Genomic DNA, 18740 nt, shown 5'->3' on the forward strand with positions numbered 1-18740 from the left:
GTTATCCGGCAGTGATTACTTACGTTGAGAAAACATGGCTTTGTTATAAAAACAAATTTGTGACATTTTAGACGAACAAGTTCTTCGTGGTAACACGAGTAATTGTAGAGTTGAGAGCCAACATTCGGTAGTGAAGACGTTGTTTAAATCATCGACAGGTTCGTTGTTATAATGTTGTAGTTGTTATCTTTACTTCGTTTTAGTAATTTTAATAAAAATCATAATGTTTTTTACATTCTGAATCAAAGACAGGTTCTTTGGATACCGTATGGGCCCGAGTACATTGTCATATTGGTAATCAGATCATTGCAATTCGTAATGGTTTGGAGGCATTAAGATCGAAAATTGGTGAGAAGTACAGACAATTGCCACTGTTATGTATAAATGGCAAAGTGTCTCAACATTATTTGAAAATTCTGGATGATGAGACGACAAGGATGAGGGAGTTGAGTGACCAGGTGTATGAACGTTGTGGTTGTGCAATGTGTGTGACCCATGGTTTACCATGTGCTTGCCAGATACATGATTCGCTAGTTGCACATAAGGGCTTGTATATCAGGAAAATTCATCCATTCTGGAAGACCTTGGTTATTGGTGATGGTGTTGATATACCTATGTTCGTTTACGATTCAACCAAGGAAGCTGCACATTATCATTCCCTGGTTGATGAGGTCAATTGTAGTGATCCTGCTATACTTCGAATTGTATCTTGCATCATTAAAGAAGAGCTGCATTCGAATCATACAAACCTCGAAGAACCACATGTAAACCATAATGTTCGAGGTCGACGAAGGAACAATGATACCAGGCGTGATCCCTGTTATTTCGAGCATGTAAACCGTCGAAACAGTCAACGTGGTACACAACAAACAGGTACGACCTCAGGTAAATCATGAAATTAAACTTATTAGGCCTAATGTAAATTACACTTATTTCATCTTGTAGCGTACTAATAAATGACCATTTATTTTGTGCAGAAGATCAATGTGACATCAGGCAATGCAGGTATTTGCACTTGCTTCCAGGACTGATGGTGCCTTACATCACAGCATGGAAGGATGTCATTGGTGATGGAAACTGTGGCTTTCATTGTGTGGCTGACTTCTTCTTTGGTGATCAAGCGCAATGGTTTACTGCTCGGGAAACAATTGCAAACGAGGTCACCGCTCATCCAATGTTGTATAAAAGGATTTACGGAATTAGAAGGCTTGGGTTGAATATAACACGTATTCGATGGGATGGTGGGGCGGTTGATATGCGACATTGGATGGTAGCAATTCATGATTTATTTCCTATTGCTACTTGGTTCAAACGCAAGGGTGATATGTCTCGGTATAGGGAATGTACCAACCTGCTACTACCCATGCATCACAGTGTTACCGTTGCGGGCACGAAGCACGGTTAAGGCACCCACTCGAGAGTTCGTGATCGCTACAGTTGGTGGGTCACATTTCATCCGTCTTGATCTCGCACAAGATTCACCTCCTCCCCCAATTGCAGGTTGGTGGACCGAGCACCACGAGCCAAGTGTTGTTGGATGGGATCAGCAATATGGAGTTAGAAGGAACATGTGGAATGCATTAGTTAGATACGGAACATATTTATGTACTTTTATTAAGGTTGAACATTTGTAGTTATGTAATATAGATTAATAAAAGAAATAAAACTAAGATCCAACAAAACCAAATATAAAAGTGTCCAGTTCTTACATTACATGGCGAATAAAGAGTAACATAAAATAAGTAAGACAATTAATAAAAATCAAACCACTAATCAAAGTACAAAAAGATAAAAATAGTCAATATTTTACAATCCAAAAATCTACAACCCCATCATCGCATTCCAATCAACTACCAGCAGCTCAGTAATTGCCCTAAACTCACGCGACATGTTGGGATACTCAGTAAGAGCTCTTTGGTGGATCTCCATGGATCGACCCATCCACTGCAAAGAAAAAAACAATATATTATAAACATTACAATTACTAGAAGTAGGATTTATAGTATAACTAAGCAAAACTATTTACATAATCCGTGTTAGTCCTCTCAGGTAGACCGGTACTCCTAGTTGCTGAACCCCCACGAGATACACAAGGGTGAGAAAACCTATACAACCACTACATGTAACCAGGTGCGAATGTAGGAGCTCGACGACCAAGTCTGGTGTAGGTACCTAACACTACACTAAAAGACGAACCAGGGACAAACCTAGTCCACATAACAGATGTCATCTCATTCGGAAATTCTACCCGGTACATCTTCAATTTGGTTGGTCTCTTGGCCTTCTCAGGCCTGATAGTGCTCCTTGGAATGTCTTGCACGAATCCAAGTTGTCGAACCACTCGATCAGGCATGTACGGCTCAATGATGCTACGGTATTGTATGCAGCCAATAAATAAAGTGGTAGGCACGTGATGTGTAGGATCAGCTCCGTACGGTAGCCAGTTAACCTCAAGGTCAGTCAGCTCATCGAGTCTACTACAAAAAGATAAGGGCGCTCCTTGCTCTTGTTAGGGCATCCCGATCTAACATCCCAAGCAGACACACGAGGGATATTAAGCTCCCTCGTCAAGGTACCCTATTGAGGCCGAAAGCACGGAAAGTACTCGTAAATCCACGTTTGCAGAAGCGTGAGACAACAAGCAATCGAATCAGTATCTTTTCGTGATGCCGTACCCAACTGCCGATACTGGTACGCTAGAGTAGCTGAACCCCAAGAGTACTAATAAATCGGGACACCTTCAACAACAAGCTCGTGGAGGAAGGAAGGATGAGCGGTTACCACTCTTATCTAAAAACAGTGATCCTCCTAGTACTAACCACATGTATGCAGTATAATGGACACTAAAAGGCCTCTGCGCCTCTAAAGTCGTACAAAAAATCCTCTCAGTCAGCACCCACTACCGTGCCAAGAGGTTTTAGTACCGTACTTCTCATTCAACTCATCCGCAGTCAAATCCATGGTAACCGAGCACGCATCTCGTACAAAGTCTGTTCTAGGGGTAGTGGAAACCATGGAACCATCAACACGAAGCCTAAGAATATGGTACACATCGTGCAACATGATCGTGATCTCCCCAAATGGCGTATGAAATGTGTTCGTATCTGGCTGCCATCTCTCAACAAAAGCAGAAATCAACGATCAGTCGAGACGCTTATACATAATCCCGGGTAAGTGAGATAGACTACTGCCATCAATCAACTTGAGGTGCTCCTGTGCAAGACGACCTCGCCAATCAACCCTGTGTCCTACTCAAACAGCGCAAAACTTCTCGCTCCTGCTCGCCCCATATGTATGACGCCACGTGACCTCCAAAACTAGGTATAACACTCCCATCCTCAAGACCACCTGGCATCGGCTGCTGCACCAACCATGTCTATGCTAAGGTGGTAGTAGGTTGACTCGCTTGACTACTAATAAATCTCCCATGTTGACCCATATATACTGTATGAAAATCTTGAGGGTGCGAGTCTTCGTCCCGATCATCATGACGTACCGGCTCTTCGTCCTCATCGTCAGATGTAGGCGGTCCACCCGAGTACATGGGGCGGCTCCCTTGTGAATGATGCTCTCCCGACCAACTACTAGGAGACCCATATTGCTGCTCATGACGAAGCGTTGCCCCAGTAATATTTGAACGAGATGACTTCCTCCTAACAGAAGCATTCAAACATCATGATATACCATGACGAGCACCCGAACAACAACAACAATAACAAATAATAATAATAATAGTAATAATAATATCCAGGAGTATTAAAGTAGGAATTAGTCTGATAAAGTACGATAAATAAATAAAAATCAACAAATCCATTCAAAAAAAATTTCCAATTTTTATATTATCTTACGGCGTGACAATCAAATTTCGATTTTTCTAGATAATCCGATTTTTTTAGAATAAAACCCCAATCTGTGCTTGAGTTCAGATTGCTTAGCGGACCCTTTTTTTGAGATACAAACCCCTTTTGGTTTTTTCAAGGGAAAAATGACTTTTTTGTGCAACTTAGATTATTCTTATCTCAATTCAAAGGTATTAGGTGTAGCTACTTAATGTTTTACATAGAATATAGGAATTTTTTAGATTCTATTCAAAAATACTCTATTCAAAATAGAAAAAATCACACAAACGGTTGTTAGTTATTACTAAGAAACCGAATTTAGTCATTCGACATTTTTCGAATATTTTAGTATTTTCTTTTTTCTTAGAATAATTACGATTTGCTAATAATAATAATAATAATAATAATAATAATAACATAATAATAATAATAATAATAATTAAAAAAATTAAATCACGAAAAAAATAAATATAATTCAGGACTTCCGCCTGAAATATCCGGATACACCAAGGCGGATCCACCTTCGAACATCCGGGTTTTTTAGGCGGGTGGGTGGATCCGCTTAAAAATTTCGGATCCTCTTAGGTTTGTCCGAAATTTTCAAGCGGATCCTTCTAACTTTAATTTTTTGTTTCAATTTTCAGGCGGAAATTCATACCTTCTTGCCTCCGGTGCCGCCTCCATAAGTCAGCCTTATTCTGTACCGGTTTGCCATCGTCGGAACTTCATTGGTCTCCCTGGATTGGTGGCTGTCGGTGGTGGGTTGTGCTTTTTTTTTTTTTTTTTTTTTAAATAATTTTAGAGAGATGAAATGAGAGTGAAGTTACGAGAGAGTTTGATATTTTCATAAATGAGAAATGAGTGTTGTGAGTGTCATGAGTGAGTTTCGTGAGTATTTATTTACGAGGGGTAAATACGGAAGTTCGTATTAAAATGCGAGCGGTGCCTTGTAAAATGGGAGCATTGTTTAACAACCCCCTAGTTGGGAGGAGAGATGATTTGGAAATATTAAAGTATGATAGTTGGGGTACACTAGGAGAGAAAATTTTTGTAAAATATTGTGAAAAGTTCAAAAAAAAAAGAAAGAAATTGAGCAAATATATGGTCGCAAATTAAAAGGAATTGGAGCAAGTAATAAAATACGATTACGTATTTTATTATTTGCTCCATTTTTCTGGACACGGAGTTTTAGGAAATATATTAGAAAATATTGCTATATGATAGAGGTAGGGTTGGTTGAAGAATATCAAATCTGAAAAAATAAAGGTGAGTATAAGTGAGGAGGAGAGAAAATATGAAAAATATTAAAATATAATATGAGGGGAACACTAGTGAGGAGTAAAATAATGTTAAAAGTTTCTAAAAAAGGAAATTAAGCAAGTAACAAAATACGACGCAAAAGGAAAGTAGAGCAAGTAATAAAATACGGTGGGAGTATTTGATTGCTTGCTTCCGATTTGAACTTCTAAGTCAAATCCGATTGTCACTTAAATCAATCTGAATGGTTTTTACGGGAAATGTTAGAGAGAACATGGAGTTAAGGTTAAGAGTTTGTTACGGAGTAATATATTGAGATAATATCGTTATAATATATTTTGAGAATATCTTGTGGTATATTTGTTAGGATATATTCGTGATATTATTATGTATTTTGGAATTATCCTAGTTTCCTAGTATATCATTTATTCTAGGGTTAGGAATATTGTAACATTATATATTCTTTGATGAGCTAATGAGAAAGATAAGCCAAAGTTTATGCAAATTCTTCATGGTATCAAGAGTAGGTTAAATTTTTTTTTTTTTTACACAATGGTAGAAAGTCTCATCCAAAGGGGCGAAGACCCTTTGACATCATCATTCATCCAATTTTCCACGGGTTTGATTGGCAATGTCAAATTTTCTGATGATTGTTTGAATAGTAAGTTTGATACTACTTCTTGGATCATTGACTTCAGAGCTACACATCACGTTACAGGCAAAAAATCATGGTTATTTGATACTCAAAGTTTTCATGGTCCCGTTGGTTTGCCTAATGGTGAATCAGAATTGTCTACTTTAGAAGGCTCGGTTCATTTGTTAGATACAAATTGTGCTAACTTGAGTTCATTATGTTCCCAACTTGAGTTGCAATTTGCTTTCTGTCTCTCAGCTTAATGATACATTAAATACAATTGTCCAATTTAACTCTTCTATGTGTGCTAAAATAATATAGTTCCGAAAGACGGACTATATTATTTTAGCAAACCAGAATTGGTGCAACATGTGTCAGTAGATGAATCAACAACAACCTTGGAGCTATGGCACCAATGAATGGATCATCCATCCGAAAAAGTGGTTAGGTTACTTCCTCATGTTAGTAGCACTAAGGGTAGTTTACATAAAGGGTGTGAAGTGTGCTTTCGTGCTAAACATCCTATAGACAAATTTTCCTTGAGCGATAATAAGACTTCTAGAATTTTTGAGAAAATACATTGTGATTTGTGGGGTGCATACCGTCATGTTTCATCGTGTGGGGCTCGTTATTTTTTAACAATTTTTGATGATTTCTCCTGGACAGTGTGGATTTATTTCTTAATTAATAAAATTGAAGTGTTTCAAATATTAATGGCTTTTGTTGCTATGGTAGATAGACAATTCTCTCAATCAATTAAAGTTGTGCAAAGTGACAATGGTATAGAGTTTAATCGCTTACTTGATTATTTTAAGGAATGCAACTGAAATTTTGTTTCAAACTTCTTGTGTGGGTACTCCACAACAAAATGGGAGAGTCGAGAGAAAACACAAAAACATTTTGAATGTTGGGAGAGCGTTAAGATTTCAGGCTAAATTATCATCTATTTTGGGGGGGGGGGAGTGTGTTCTTGCCACAACTCATCTAATAAATCGTACCCCTACACCTTTGCTAAAAAATAAAACCTTTCGAATTATTTTTCACAAATCACCCTCGTTTGATGCTATTCGTACCTTTGGGTGCTTGTGTTTGGCTCATAATCAGAAAACAAACGGGGATAAATTTGCAAGTAGAAGTTGAAAATGTATATTTTTGGGGTATCCATTTGGAAAGAAAGGATGGAGGTTGTACGATCTAGATACAAAGAAATTCTTCGTTTCTCGTGATGTAAAGTTTATTGAAGGGGTGTTTCCGTTTGGTAGCCCAAAAGATGTGAATATTGAGCCTCATATGCATGACACGATTAGTGATATTCATCATGATTTTGCACCATATGATGATAGTGTGATTGATGTTGATGATATGGTCTATAATCTTGAAGAGCATGTGCAAAGTTATGAAGTGCAAGAGTATATGTTGGATGGCAATAACATTGTCATTGATAATGTTGTTGATATGGGGGTATGTACAAGAAGAACAAGCTACCTATATTGACGAAACAATAGAGGCCGCGGGCAGGCCGTGGCCAAATGAGTCCAGCCACGGGCAAGTTGTGGCCCCTTTTGCCCAAAGTGAACAGCAGCATGACGCTACGGGCAAGCCGCGGCCAAGTAAGTCCAGCCACGGGTAGGCCGTGGCCCCTTTTGTCCAAAGTGAATAACAATAGCAGCCTGACGTCATGGGGCATGCGTATCGAGAAAAATTCCCTTCAGTTAAGCTTCGTGATTATGTGACTCACACAGTGTTTGCTAATAGTCCGTCTTCGTCCACTCCATCATCCGATCTCTCATCAGGTACTCCATATCCTTTAGCACACTATATTAATTGTGACAATTATTCTATGAATTATTGAAAGTTTCTTGCAGCTATTATTAAGGATAAGGACCCTAAGTCTTTTAAAGAAGCTAAGCAATGAAAGAGGAGATTCAAGCTTTAGAAGATAATGGCACGTGGACCTTGGAGCATCTTCCTCAGGTAAACGAGCTCTCGGTAGTCAATGGGTCTACAAGACTAAGTTTCTATCAAATGGGGACGTAGAACACCTCAAATCTCGTTTGATCGTTTTTGGAAAACATCAACAAGCTAACATTGATTATAATGAAACTTTTGCCCCGGTTGCAAAAATGACTACAATTCGGGCTTTTTGTTTTGCTATTGCGGCGTCCAAAAATTGGAAGCTTCACCAAATGGACGTTCACAACGCTTTTTTGCATGGTGATCTTGATGAGGATGTTTACATGAAGCTTCCTCCCGGGTTTGAGAGCTCGGATCCTTCTTTGGTTTGTCGATTACGTAAGTCATTGTATGGTTTGAAGAAAGCCCCGAGATGTTGGTTTGTTAAGCTTGTGACGGCTTTGAAAGAGTACGGTTTTCTTCAATTTTATTCTGATTATTCTTTGTTTACATTTACTAAGGTTGATATTCAAATTTATGTCTTAGTATATGTTGATGATATAATTATTTATGGGAACAATTCCGCTGCACTTGCTACTTTCAAAGCCTATCTTAGTGATTGTTTCAAAATGAAGGATCTTGGTCCTTTGAAAAAAAATTTGGGTATAGAAGTAGCCCGAAGTTCTGCAGGTTTATTTCCGTGTCATAGAAAATACACTCTAGACATCGTTTCTGAAGCAGGTTTGTTGGGGGCTAAAGTGAGTGGGTTTCCTATAGAGCAAAACCACAAACTAGGTCTTGCTAATGGAGAGTTTCTTGTGAACCCATAGTCCTACCGTCGTCTTGTGGGTCGTTTGATTTATCTTGGAGTCACTCGTCCTGATTTGGCATATTCTATTCATATATTATCTCAATTCATGCAAGAACCTCGAATCGAGCATTAGGATGCGGGGCTACGAGTGGTTCGATATTTAAAGAGCACTCCAGTCAGGGAATTCTTCTACGTGCCGATTGTGATTTGAATTTGCAGGGTTAGTGTGACTCAGATTGGGCGGCATTCCCTCTCACTCGCTGATTTTTGACAGGTTGGCTTGTATTTCTAGGCCAATCACTTATTTCGTGGAAGACAAAGAAGCAACATATAGTGTCACTGTCATCTACAGAGGCTGAATATAGATCTATGGCTGCGATTACTTGTGAGCTTAAGTGGCTTAAGGGCTTATTGTTGAGTTTGGTGTGCAACATACGAAGGCGATCAAGTTATTTTATGACAGTGAGTCTGCGTTACACATTGCAAATAATTCTGTTTTTCATGAATGAACAAAACACATTGAGATTGATTGTCACTTTATTCGTGATGCAATTAATGAAAGCTTGATTTCTCCATCCCATGTTTCTACTTCTTCTCAACTTGTGGACATATTTACAAAAGCTCTTGGCAAAACCCAGTTTGACCGTCTTCTTTCCAAGTTGGGCATTTTTGAACCACATGCTCCAACTTGAGGGGGTATTGAGATAATATCGTTATAATATATTTTGAGAATATCTTGTGGTATATTTTTTAGGATATATTCGTGATATTATTATGTGTTTTGGGATTATCCTAGTTTCCTAGTATATCATTTATTCTAGGTTAGGAATATTGTAACATTATATATTCTTTGATGAGCTAATGAGAAAGATAAGCCAAAGTTTATGCAAATTCTTAATAATATTTTCAATTTACAGGCAGCAAGAAGCTGCAATTGCATTGAACATGTATGTTTGGCCTTGGCAAAATCAAATGCAACTTCAAGAGCTAAAAAAGGAAATTTATTTACTCGAATGCTAAGTAGCAACTTCATTTACATTGATTTTACAAAAAGTAGGAATTTTTCTACCTATCTTCAGAGTACTACGCTAACTGCAGTAAGGATACTTGCTGCTTTACTACTGCCTATACGCCCCATAATATGCTAGGGCGTTTCTTGCTAATTTTGATATTTCTACTTCCAACCTCCCATACATCACCGTACGAAACTGTAAGTAGGTTTCAGAAACTCGTTAAAGCAAAATGGGAGGGGTAAATATTAGTCTTACGAACCAAAAATTATACACCCGAAAACAAACTTCTGCACCTTCTATCAGCATTCAAAATAAGAATCCTTTACAGTGTCTACGCAGCTTGTTGAATGAACCCGAAAAAATTCTCTTCAAGCTTGAAGTCTTTGACTGTGCAACGAAAGAACAAACATATATCAGTAAAAGCATAATCAACTAAAGCATTGTCTGAATAATGTTTAATCTGTTTGCAAATAATGTACTACGAGTAAATCGTAATTTTAGAGCTGACACTTTTACAATTATAAAGGTTTTATCAATGTCATTAATGCAAGATGCAGAAAGTTCATTGTTGGCTTGCAAAGTCGATACGTTTCTCATGCTGAACCCTCACACTTCCTGTGGCTTGGAGGGGAAGTATGAGTTCAGCAAAAAATGATTTTAAATAATAGCCAAAATGTATGGAAGACACAATTTTACCTTCTCAGATATGCAGCATGAACTGGAGGGAATTCCATGTCCTCGTAGCTGTGATGTTGCCTTCTAGTCCAGGGTATCAAATCAATCTTTTCCACCATCTCGTCACAAACTACACATTTGTGAGTTGAAGTACCGACTGCAGCAATCCTCATGGCTACAACCTTGCAGTCACCGCACCACAGCAGATGCTGGCATGGGTAATTAGCCCACATCATCTTCTTTTTTTCACAAGCGAAGCAGTTGCCTTGCTTGAGGCTATTTGCATAGTCCTGGACCCATAAAAGAAAAGGAGAAATTTAAAAGGTTGAATTGAAGAGAGCTGTTAATGCTTCGATGTCAGAAATCTTACATCGTAGAACTTGAGGCTCTTGAGGAAGTACACTTGTTTCCTCTTCCGAGCAAGGGCCTCCAAAATCAAATGTTTTCGCCTGCATTGCTCATCTAGAACCTTGAAGCCACCAGTCCAAAGCCATGTTCGAGCAAGAAACACAGGGTCTGGTTCCAAAAACTGCAGTAGCCTGGAATACTCCAGAGGCGATGTAACACTACAATTAAGTTTTTCTGTCTTTCCACAAACTTCTTTCACAGCAGTAACATCAAGATTTTTCTCAGAAGACTTATCAGAATGAGTATCACAGTCAGATTCTTTTTTGGTTGGACCAACAGTCCCACAATTAGATGCAGCATCATCATGTACAGAGGCTGGCGTGACTGGGCGGGACACAGAGATGTTTTTCCTTGGTACAACCAGTGGTGGAGGTCGGGCCACATTAGGCAAGAGGATCATGTGATTAGGAACCTGACCACCAGTGTGGACAATCTTAACCCTGCATAATTCAGGGTAAGACTTTATAAAATCACTCAATTTAGAGTATCCAAGAGAAGCATGGTCAAGCTCCAGCCCAAATATTGCCTTAAAATCAGCTTTCAAAGAAGACAGGGAATAAAATTCTCCTTCTGAATTCCTTGACATCTTTCTTAAAAATTGAGGAAGCCATTTCTTTAAAGTAGCAAACCATCCAGGCATATCTTGGCCAGAAAGTTGTGGTCTGTGGACCTTGCGCTCATTTTTTGAATCTTCTGGTTTTTCTTGACCCACTCGATCAGCCCAAGACATCTTCCCAGGTATGCCCTCAACGGAACTTTGATCACTTTGGCTTTGAGCTTGACACTGGTTTTGGTTGCTTTCTTGTTGTACTGGCTCTTGTTTAGGTTCATCCCCACAGTCTTCTTGGGATGATAGCCATTTTGGAATTGCACTTTTCATTTCAACTTTCTTTCCCCAGATATAGGTATAGTGGACCTCCAAAGCTGCAGCTACAGATTTTTCTTGCTGGAAGGTAATAAAGCCAAAACCCCGGGACATTACTTGATCTTCAATTTCCATTTGTAATACTTTGGCATCTTCCACTGAACCAAATTGCTCTTCCATAATATCAGCTAATGATTCTGCCTCACAAAATCAGCATAAGATCAAATGAGTGATCACTACATGCCATCTTCTTTTCAAATTAGTTGTCAGAATATTACTAGTTTAAATTACAATATCAATGTGGCAATTATTTCAGAACATAGGGAATGATATTTTTAATTGACTGAAAAATTGAAGTGTTAGTCTTTCATGGATCACACAAATTTCTTACCAGAGTCCAAGCTAGGTGGTAGTCCTCCTACAAAAATCTTTCTCTTAAATTCTGCTAAAACAGTAGAACGAGCAATGCCAAGTTTTGACTTTGGATTTCTCATCTCCCCTTCACCATGGCGGTAGAAGCATGCAGACCCTCTAGCACATCCTGTTGGTGATGCATAGTATTTGGAAATATCACAATCTGCACTTGAGTCGACACTGGATTTCACAAACATGAAACATAATTTCTGGTTCAGTACTAGGAAAAATAAAAAGACGTTACTATATATGGTGCCTAGGTCAAACCAAAATACCTCTCAGAAGTAGAGCATGCTTCCTTCCAAAGTGCTTCACAGGATTCTGAGACCACTTGATCATTGTGAATGCATGCTGTGTATTTCTGTTTGGATGCCCTATTGGCTGTGTAAATGGTAGAAGAAATGCGATTATTGATTAGTCTAGCTTAAGTTCGAGTAAAAATCAATTTGTCCCACACTTAATATAAATTTAGTAGGACGAACTCACTTATGACTATACTGGTTCGGTTTAAAGTAGAGCGCATTTCCTGTGATTTTGCCAAGTCTATAGGTCTTTCTCGACTGAAATTCACAGATAAAGCAAGGGATAAAAGAAGCCTTAGATAATAACATCTAGTTTAGCTGAGCTTTTGGCAATGATTTACAAAAAATTAAAAGTATATGAGCTTCAAGGTCAAGAGAGGACAAAGCAAGCTAAATCAACAAATTGATCACTAAAGATATACAGTGAAATAACAAGGGTAGAATAGGAAGAAGGAAGGAGTAAAATGAAGCAAGATTTGTACTGCTAACCGCAAATTATGGACGTCTGTGGTTGCTCCATAACTCAGCAAGAGTTGAGCACAATCTATGAAGTCATTTTTTGCAGCTAAAAACAAAGGAGTTTCCTTCAGTTCAGATGTAACATAAATGCTGTCAGGATCGTGAATTAGCAGGATCTGTAACAACCATCACAAAGAAAAGATACAGTCACCAGTCATCCATCATGGTACCAAAATTGAGTCTGAATATCTTAGCATTATTAAGCAAGCACTTCTAATGTACCTTAAGAGCTTCAAGGTTCCCATTTGCAGAAGCAATGTGAACTGCAGTCAATCCCAGCTTATCTTTTTGCCTCACTCTTGCACCATGCTTCAGAAGAAGCTCCAAGATTCTAGATAGCATCCAAAGTTTCACATCTCAGCAATCAATTTCTGTGGAAGTTGCAAAAATCTCTGGTGTCGAAAAAATATAAAATACCTGATATGCTCAGGGCTTGACACTTTTGATGCTTTAAGAGACCAATGAAGGGCTGAGTTACCTTCTGCATCAGCCTCACTCACAATTATGCCTGTCTGCAGAAGCAACTTCATTACAGTTTCATCTCCGGCCTTCAGAAAGAAAAGAGATAAAGAAGAATCAGAGAGGAATCCACAGGAAATTTAGGAAAAAAATGGCAAGTCTCATTCTGAACAACTACTGTTCTACTGATTTAACTTTAGCAGCATATCTTCTTAAGGTTCTAATTTTGTATTTCAGTCATTTTCTCTGAATTTATTTATTTCTTCGGGTACACAGAAATCCCACGTTGGGCTAGCAGCCTCATCTTGTTGGTATCAAAAAATACATAAGGATCACCCTCTGTCTAACTGGGTGAAGATAAAGCCTGCCTATATTTGTCAAAGGAAGAAACTAAATCTACTCTTATTATTGTAGTCCCTTGTTTAGGTAAACTTCCATTTGCTATTAGCTAATGTATCAACCCAATGGAGAATATGTGATTAAAGAATGATAAGTGCTTCACAAAATAGACACTACATGGAAAAGTTATATTTTGTAAGATAGTAGCATTGCAAGGCTCACAGTAATACAACTTCATCCCAAACATCTTTAAAGGTGGTGTTGGGAGGAAATGGTCACTTAAGTAAAAAATAAGAGACGGTCAGGGAAAAGACTAACACTAACACTACATGGATATTGGCATGTAATTTTCCTTACAAAATAATACACAATGTCATACTTATTGTGCATTACCATAAACCATGGAAATTAAATTGCCCTTCCAAAATCACATACTTCCTCCGTTTTTTATAATCGCAACGTTGGGGATTTCATGTTTGCCAATGCAAATTTTATAATTTAAATATCTTAAGTTATTTTTGTTCAAATTATAAAAAATTGATATTATGAAAGTATAGTTCAAGACGAATCTAAATAAAATTTAAAAATTGGAGGATGAAGCCATGAGGGAGAGAAAACAGGGGATATGAATTTACTGAGGACAGCAAGGTTACCTTAGAAGCAATTATAAGAGGAGATGTGGCTTTTTTGTCCACACACCTATTATGAGGAGAAGCCCCAAAGAAACGGAGCAACTCCATCTCCCTAAGTAGTATTTTCCTCCTCTCCAACTCACCACTATAAGTGCCATTCTTGCTTTCTTCTGATAGTTTAAGCTTGCCCTTATTTCCCATATAAATTGAGACGGCCTCCCTGATCACACCACTATACACCGTTGTCTTCTCCGCCACTAAATCTGAGTTGGTTCGGACCTCCAGCACCGACCCGTTAACCTTCTCTGCAGCCACCATCAACAGCGCAGCCAGTGCTGCCACCCGTCCTTCTGTTGCTATACTGTACGCTACCTCTCCTATGTCCTTTGTCTTTTCAGAAAGCACTCTTATGGCTCCCAAATCCTGCATCCATGCAACTCATGGAATCAGTCAAAACATGAAAATAGAGACAGCTAAATATTACTTGTTGTATACATATATGGGAATGGCGATTCATCATATACTCTAGTGTCTCAGGAACTTTTTAGTACTAAATATTTATTTTCATATATTTTCCAGATTTTGGAAAAAATGTAAAGATAATGGATGAAGGTTTTTGCAATGATGTGAAGGCTAATTCAGTAATAATGATCAAGTACTAGTGTTGCTATAAATTATTTGACTTTTTCAAGCATACACATATTTCAAAATCTTAATCCATAGTGATTATATATTTATGAAAGTGATTGACAAGAATATCTAGGTGTTCAAAATTTATACAGTTATACTTGTACAACATATCACATGTTTACTTTCATATATTTCCAATTTATGATAAATTTATTTTGATTAAATTACTATTTATAAAGCTGGCTACTCCAATTTACTAAGCAAAATGAGCATATTATCAAAGAAAAATTATTTGAAAAATTACCATAAATATTTTGATTGTATATAATCCCCGCTCAAAATGTATTTGAGTAAGATTAGTGGAATAATTCCAAGGTTAACAACAGTAGTTCAAAGTTTCAAACATATCCAATTATATTTATGAATATAAATTTTCTTTTTTTTTTTTTTCATTATAACATAACATGTGATAATAAAGTTAAAGCTTTTTTTTAAAAAAAAAAAAAAAAGCTGCCCTACCTTTTCACTGAGCAGCAGCAACAGCTCGTCTAGTGGCTGATCTGGTTCCCAGTCCACCTCCATCCTTCAAAATTAATACGAGTAGAAATGATAAGGCCTTAAAACTAGTACAAGACCCACGAAAAAAAAAAAAAGTTGAAAATTTATTAATATAATCTCGTTGCATTTAACACATAACCTCTATAAAAACCAATACATAATGTCATCATTAAGAGAGAGAGAGAAAAAAAAAAAAAAACCCCCAAGAAAGTTACACACTTACACTCATCCAAAAATGGAAATATTGGTACATGAAGTTAAATAAATACTCATACTTTTACCATCCACGAACATATTACCAAAATAATAAAATTTCCGCTAAAGCATCTTCAAAAATCTCCACATCAGTGAACAGAAAATAATGTACAAGGAAATAACCAAGAAAATGATACATTTCTAAAAATGGAATTATTTAGCCACAAAGTAAAAATAGACACTCATACCATAATTTATTTAGCTACTGAAGTTTCCATGAAATTACATGCATTAACACTGAAAAATTATTTCACCTAAAAGGTAAAAAAGAACACACAAAAAAAAACCTCGAAATCTTTACTCTATCAAGACGAACATAAAAAAAAGAACACACGCAAAAGAAACAATAAAAGAAGAAACAGAGGTTTCTAAAAATAGAAAGTCTCCTTTATTTTGTTTTATTTTCTCGATTAATTCAATTGCAAACAAAAAGATTTTTTTCAGAAAATAAAAAGTACTCCGTACTAAAAGAAATACTAATGAAATACAAAAAGCAATGGAATAGTACAAAAAAGTTTAAAAGTTTTTGGACGGACCTGCTACTGCGCAGAGCCAACTCTAGGGGGAGCAGACGTCTGGCAGCACAAGTATTGTTGTGTCCACTACCACTTCCTTCACCTGGCGCTGCACCTGCTACAACTGCAGCACCAGCACCAGCACCAGCAGCAACAGCAGCAGTAGTAGCAGCAGTTTTACGCTTGGTTTTCACATCCGTACGTGCTCGTTTACGGAGGAGCAGCTCAATGCAGCGGTGAGCGTGGTTTTCAGCGGCGGTGTGTATCGGAGCGAAGCCGGAACCACCATCGATTTCGTTAACTGAAGGAACTACGCTGCCACTTGTGATTTCGCCGCTGATTATGACTTCTGCCGAGTTTACCGAGTCGAACTCGCAGCAGAGATGGAGGAGTTTTGACATCATTACTCGATCAAATGGTTCGGACTCGTTTTTGATTGAGGAGCTGATGATCTGTTCCGCTTGTTCGATGACTTTTGCTTTGTCGTCTCGGATTATCGCCTTCATTAGTACGTTTTCGATGCTTGGAACGGTTGTTTTTTCGCCGATTGGTGATGGATAGATGTTTTCCGGCAGTTTTTCTTCAATCCTCTGCAATTTTACCTCCATTTTCAGTCAAAAAATTACGAGAAAAAAATTTGAACATTATTTTTCCAAAATTATCGTCGATTTTGAGCTTAATCTTTGAAAGAAACTTAGATTAGATGATTTTCTTTTGAAACTTAACACAAAATCAAGAGTTGAAACCCTAGCATTTGAACTCAAACAACTCAAAATCGATTGAAATGAAAGCTGTTAAGCTCAAGATTTTAGAGAGAGAATACAGTTACTGTTTTGTTGCCGAAAGATGAAGAATCAGGAAGAGAGTGAAGGAGCTGAGAAACGTCGAATCTCTGCATTTGCACCTCCATTTTTCTGCAGAATTAAGTTTGAGGCAAAAATGAACTCTTTTTTACTACTTCAGGAAAGAAACGACGAGTGAAACTCTCAAGAATCGAAATAAACGAAGCTTTTAGTGTGGTTCATCAATGGCGAAAACCCTAACTTTTACTGCATTAGAGGTTGAGAGAAATGCATCAATGGCGGTTGAATTGAGAGGAAGAAGAAGTTGAAGAGAGAGAAAGTAAATAGAAGGAAAGTAGAGAGAGAGAAATGCGAAAGGGAGGAAGTAAGAATAGTATTTATAATCCTACATAATAGGGTCCCTGATATATCTCTTATCCTCACACGGCCACACAGCAGGGGAGTATAAAATTGAGAAAAACTTGTAAAATAACACCACAAAAAAGACACGATTTTGATAATAACACAAAAAATAAATAAAAAAATAATAACACCATAAAAAAAACCAAAAATTTGATTTCATTATCACTTAACGGATTCTTGGATGAAATCCGTGAGTGGAACCCCTTAAAGACACGTGTCAATTGTCTACTGGTTTAAATGAATAAATTAATAAAAAAGAAAAAAAAATTTTAAAAAAAAAGAATAAAAAAAAAACTAACCCCTAACCCAACCCAACCACCACAACCGGCGATCTTAACACCCACCACCGGCGACCCTGATCCACATCCCATCCCCACCACCGGCATCTCCAGCCTATCTCCAACACCTAAGCCGAACCTGAAACACCCCAGCCCCAGCCACCACCGCAAAACCGACGCTAAAATCCATAGAAGCCGAAAACAATGATCGAAAACCACCGAAATCGATCTGGGAAACTGACCAAGAAAATAGACCATGGGAACCCTTCACCCTCAAACGGCCGAAATTGACCATGGAAACCCAGAATGGTCGATTTCCATGGCCGATTTGGCCGTTTCAAGGGTGGAGGAAAAGGGGGTTTGTGCGGTGGTCAGGTTGGTTTTGTGGTGGTTTGATGGGCTTGGGGTGGTTTTCGGGGAGGAGGAAGGGGAGAAGCAGTGGAGTCGGCGGTTATTGGATGGAAGTTGGACTGGTTCGCCGGTTTTAGTTGAGGCAGGAGGTTCTGGTGGCAGCTGGGGCAGGTGGTGTCGGTGGTGGGGCTGGCTGGGTTAGGAGTAAGGTTTTTTTTTTTTTTTTTTTTTTTTTAATTTATTCATTTAAACCAATAGAAACTTGACACGTGTCTTTTAGGCCCCACTAACGGATTCCATCCAAGAATCCATTATGTGGTGGTAAAATCAAATATTTGGTTTTTTTTTTTGTGGTGTTATAATAAAGTTTATTTATTTATTTTTTTTTTTAATGGTGGCTTTTTTGTGGTGTTATTTTGTAAAATTTCCTAAAATTGATGGTAAGTTGATGTCCTTGATGCTGATTGTGACAATTATACCCTTTTGTAACAAGTGTTTTTTTATTTTTATATTTTTTAAAGATTTTATTTTTATATTCCCTCTGGTTTTTTTAAGTACCTCATAATAACATGTTACGCACGTCGATGCAAAATTTTGACTAATAATATCTTTAATTATTATTAACTATAAATTATAACAATTGAATATTAATAATCTACTCATTGAGACGATTCCAACAAGTACCCACAAGACTATATTTTTTTATATATATAATTTACAAACATTGGTCAAAGTATTTTTTAATGAATAGTGCCAAAATGGTGGGAGTAATTTTTTATGGGTAATGCTATATGCAGCCATATATTTCCTTTTTAAGCATTAAGTTGGGAATTTATCGACAATTCATGAATAAATCGGTGTAATAAATGTTTACTTATTGTCTATGAT

General features: G+C 37.6%; 1 protein-coding gene across 1 annotated transcript; it reads right to left on the minus strand.

The window, feature by feature from the left end:
* Positions 1 to 9413: 9413 nt before the first annotated feature.
* Positions 9414 to 17795, minus strand: LOC110730404. Its single transcript, XM_021910197.1, has 13 exons — positions 16842 to 17795; positions 16040 to 16608; positions 15210 to 15273; positions 14082 to 14483; positions 13048 to 13178; positions 12853 to 12961; positions 12601 to 12746; positions 12296 to 12369; positions 12085 to 12190; positions 11787 to 11989; positions 10493 to 11592; positions 10144 to 10412; positions 9414 to 9834 (listed from the first exon to the last, which is right to left on the minus strand). Exons 1-13 carry the CDS (start codon positions 16926 to 16928, stop codon positions 9816 to 9818), a joined length of 3279 nt encoding a protein of 1092 aa, XP_021765889.1. The 5' UTR covers positions 16929 to 17795; the 3' UTR covers positions 9414 to 9815.
* Positions 17796 to 18740: the final 945 nt, after the last annotated feature.

This window comes from Chenopodium quinoa, unplaced genomic scaffold (assembly GCF_001683475.1).
Source record: "Chenopodium quinoa cultivar QQ74 unplaced genomic scaffold, ASM168347v1, whole genome shotgun sequence".
In the NCBI taxonomy this organism is placed as follows: Eukaryota; Viridiplantae; Streptophyta; class Magnoliopsida; order Caryophyllales; family Amaranthaceae; genus Chenopodium; species Chenopodium quinoa.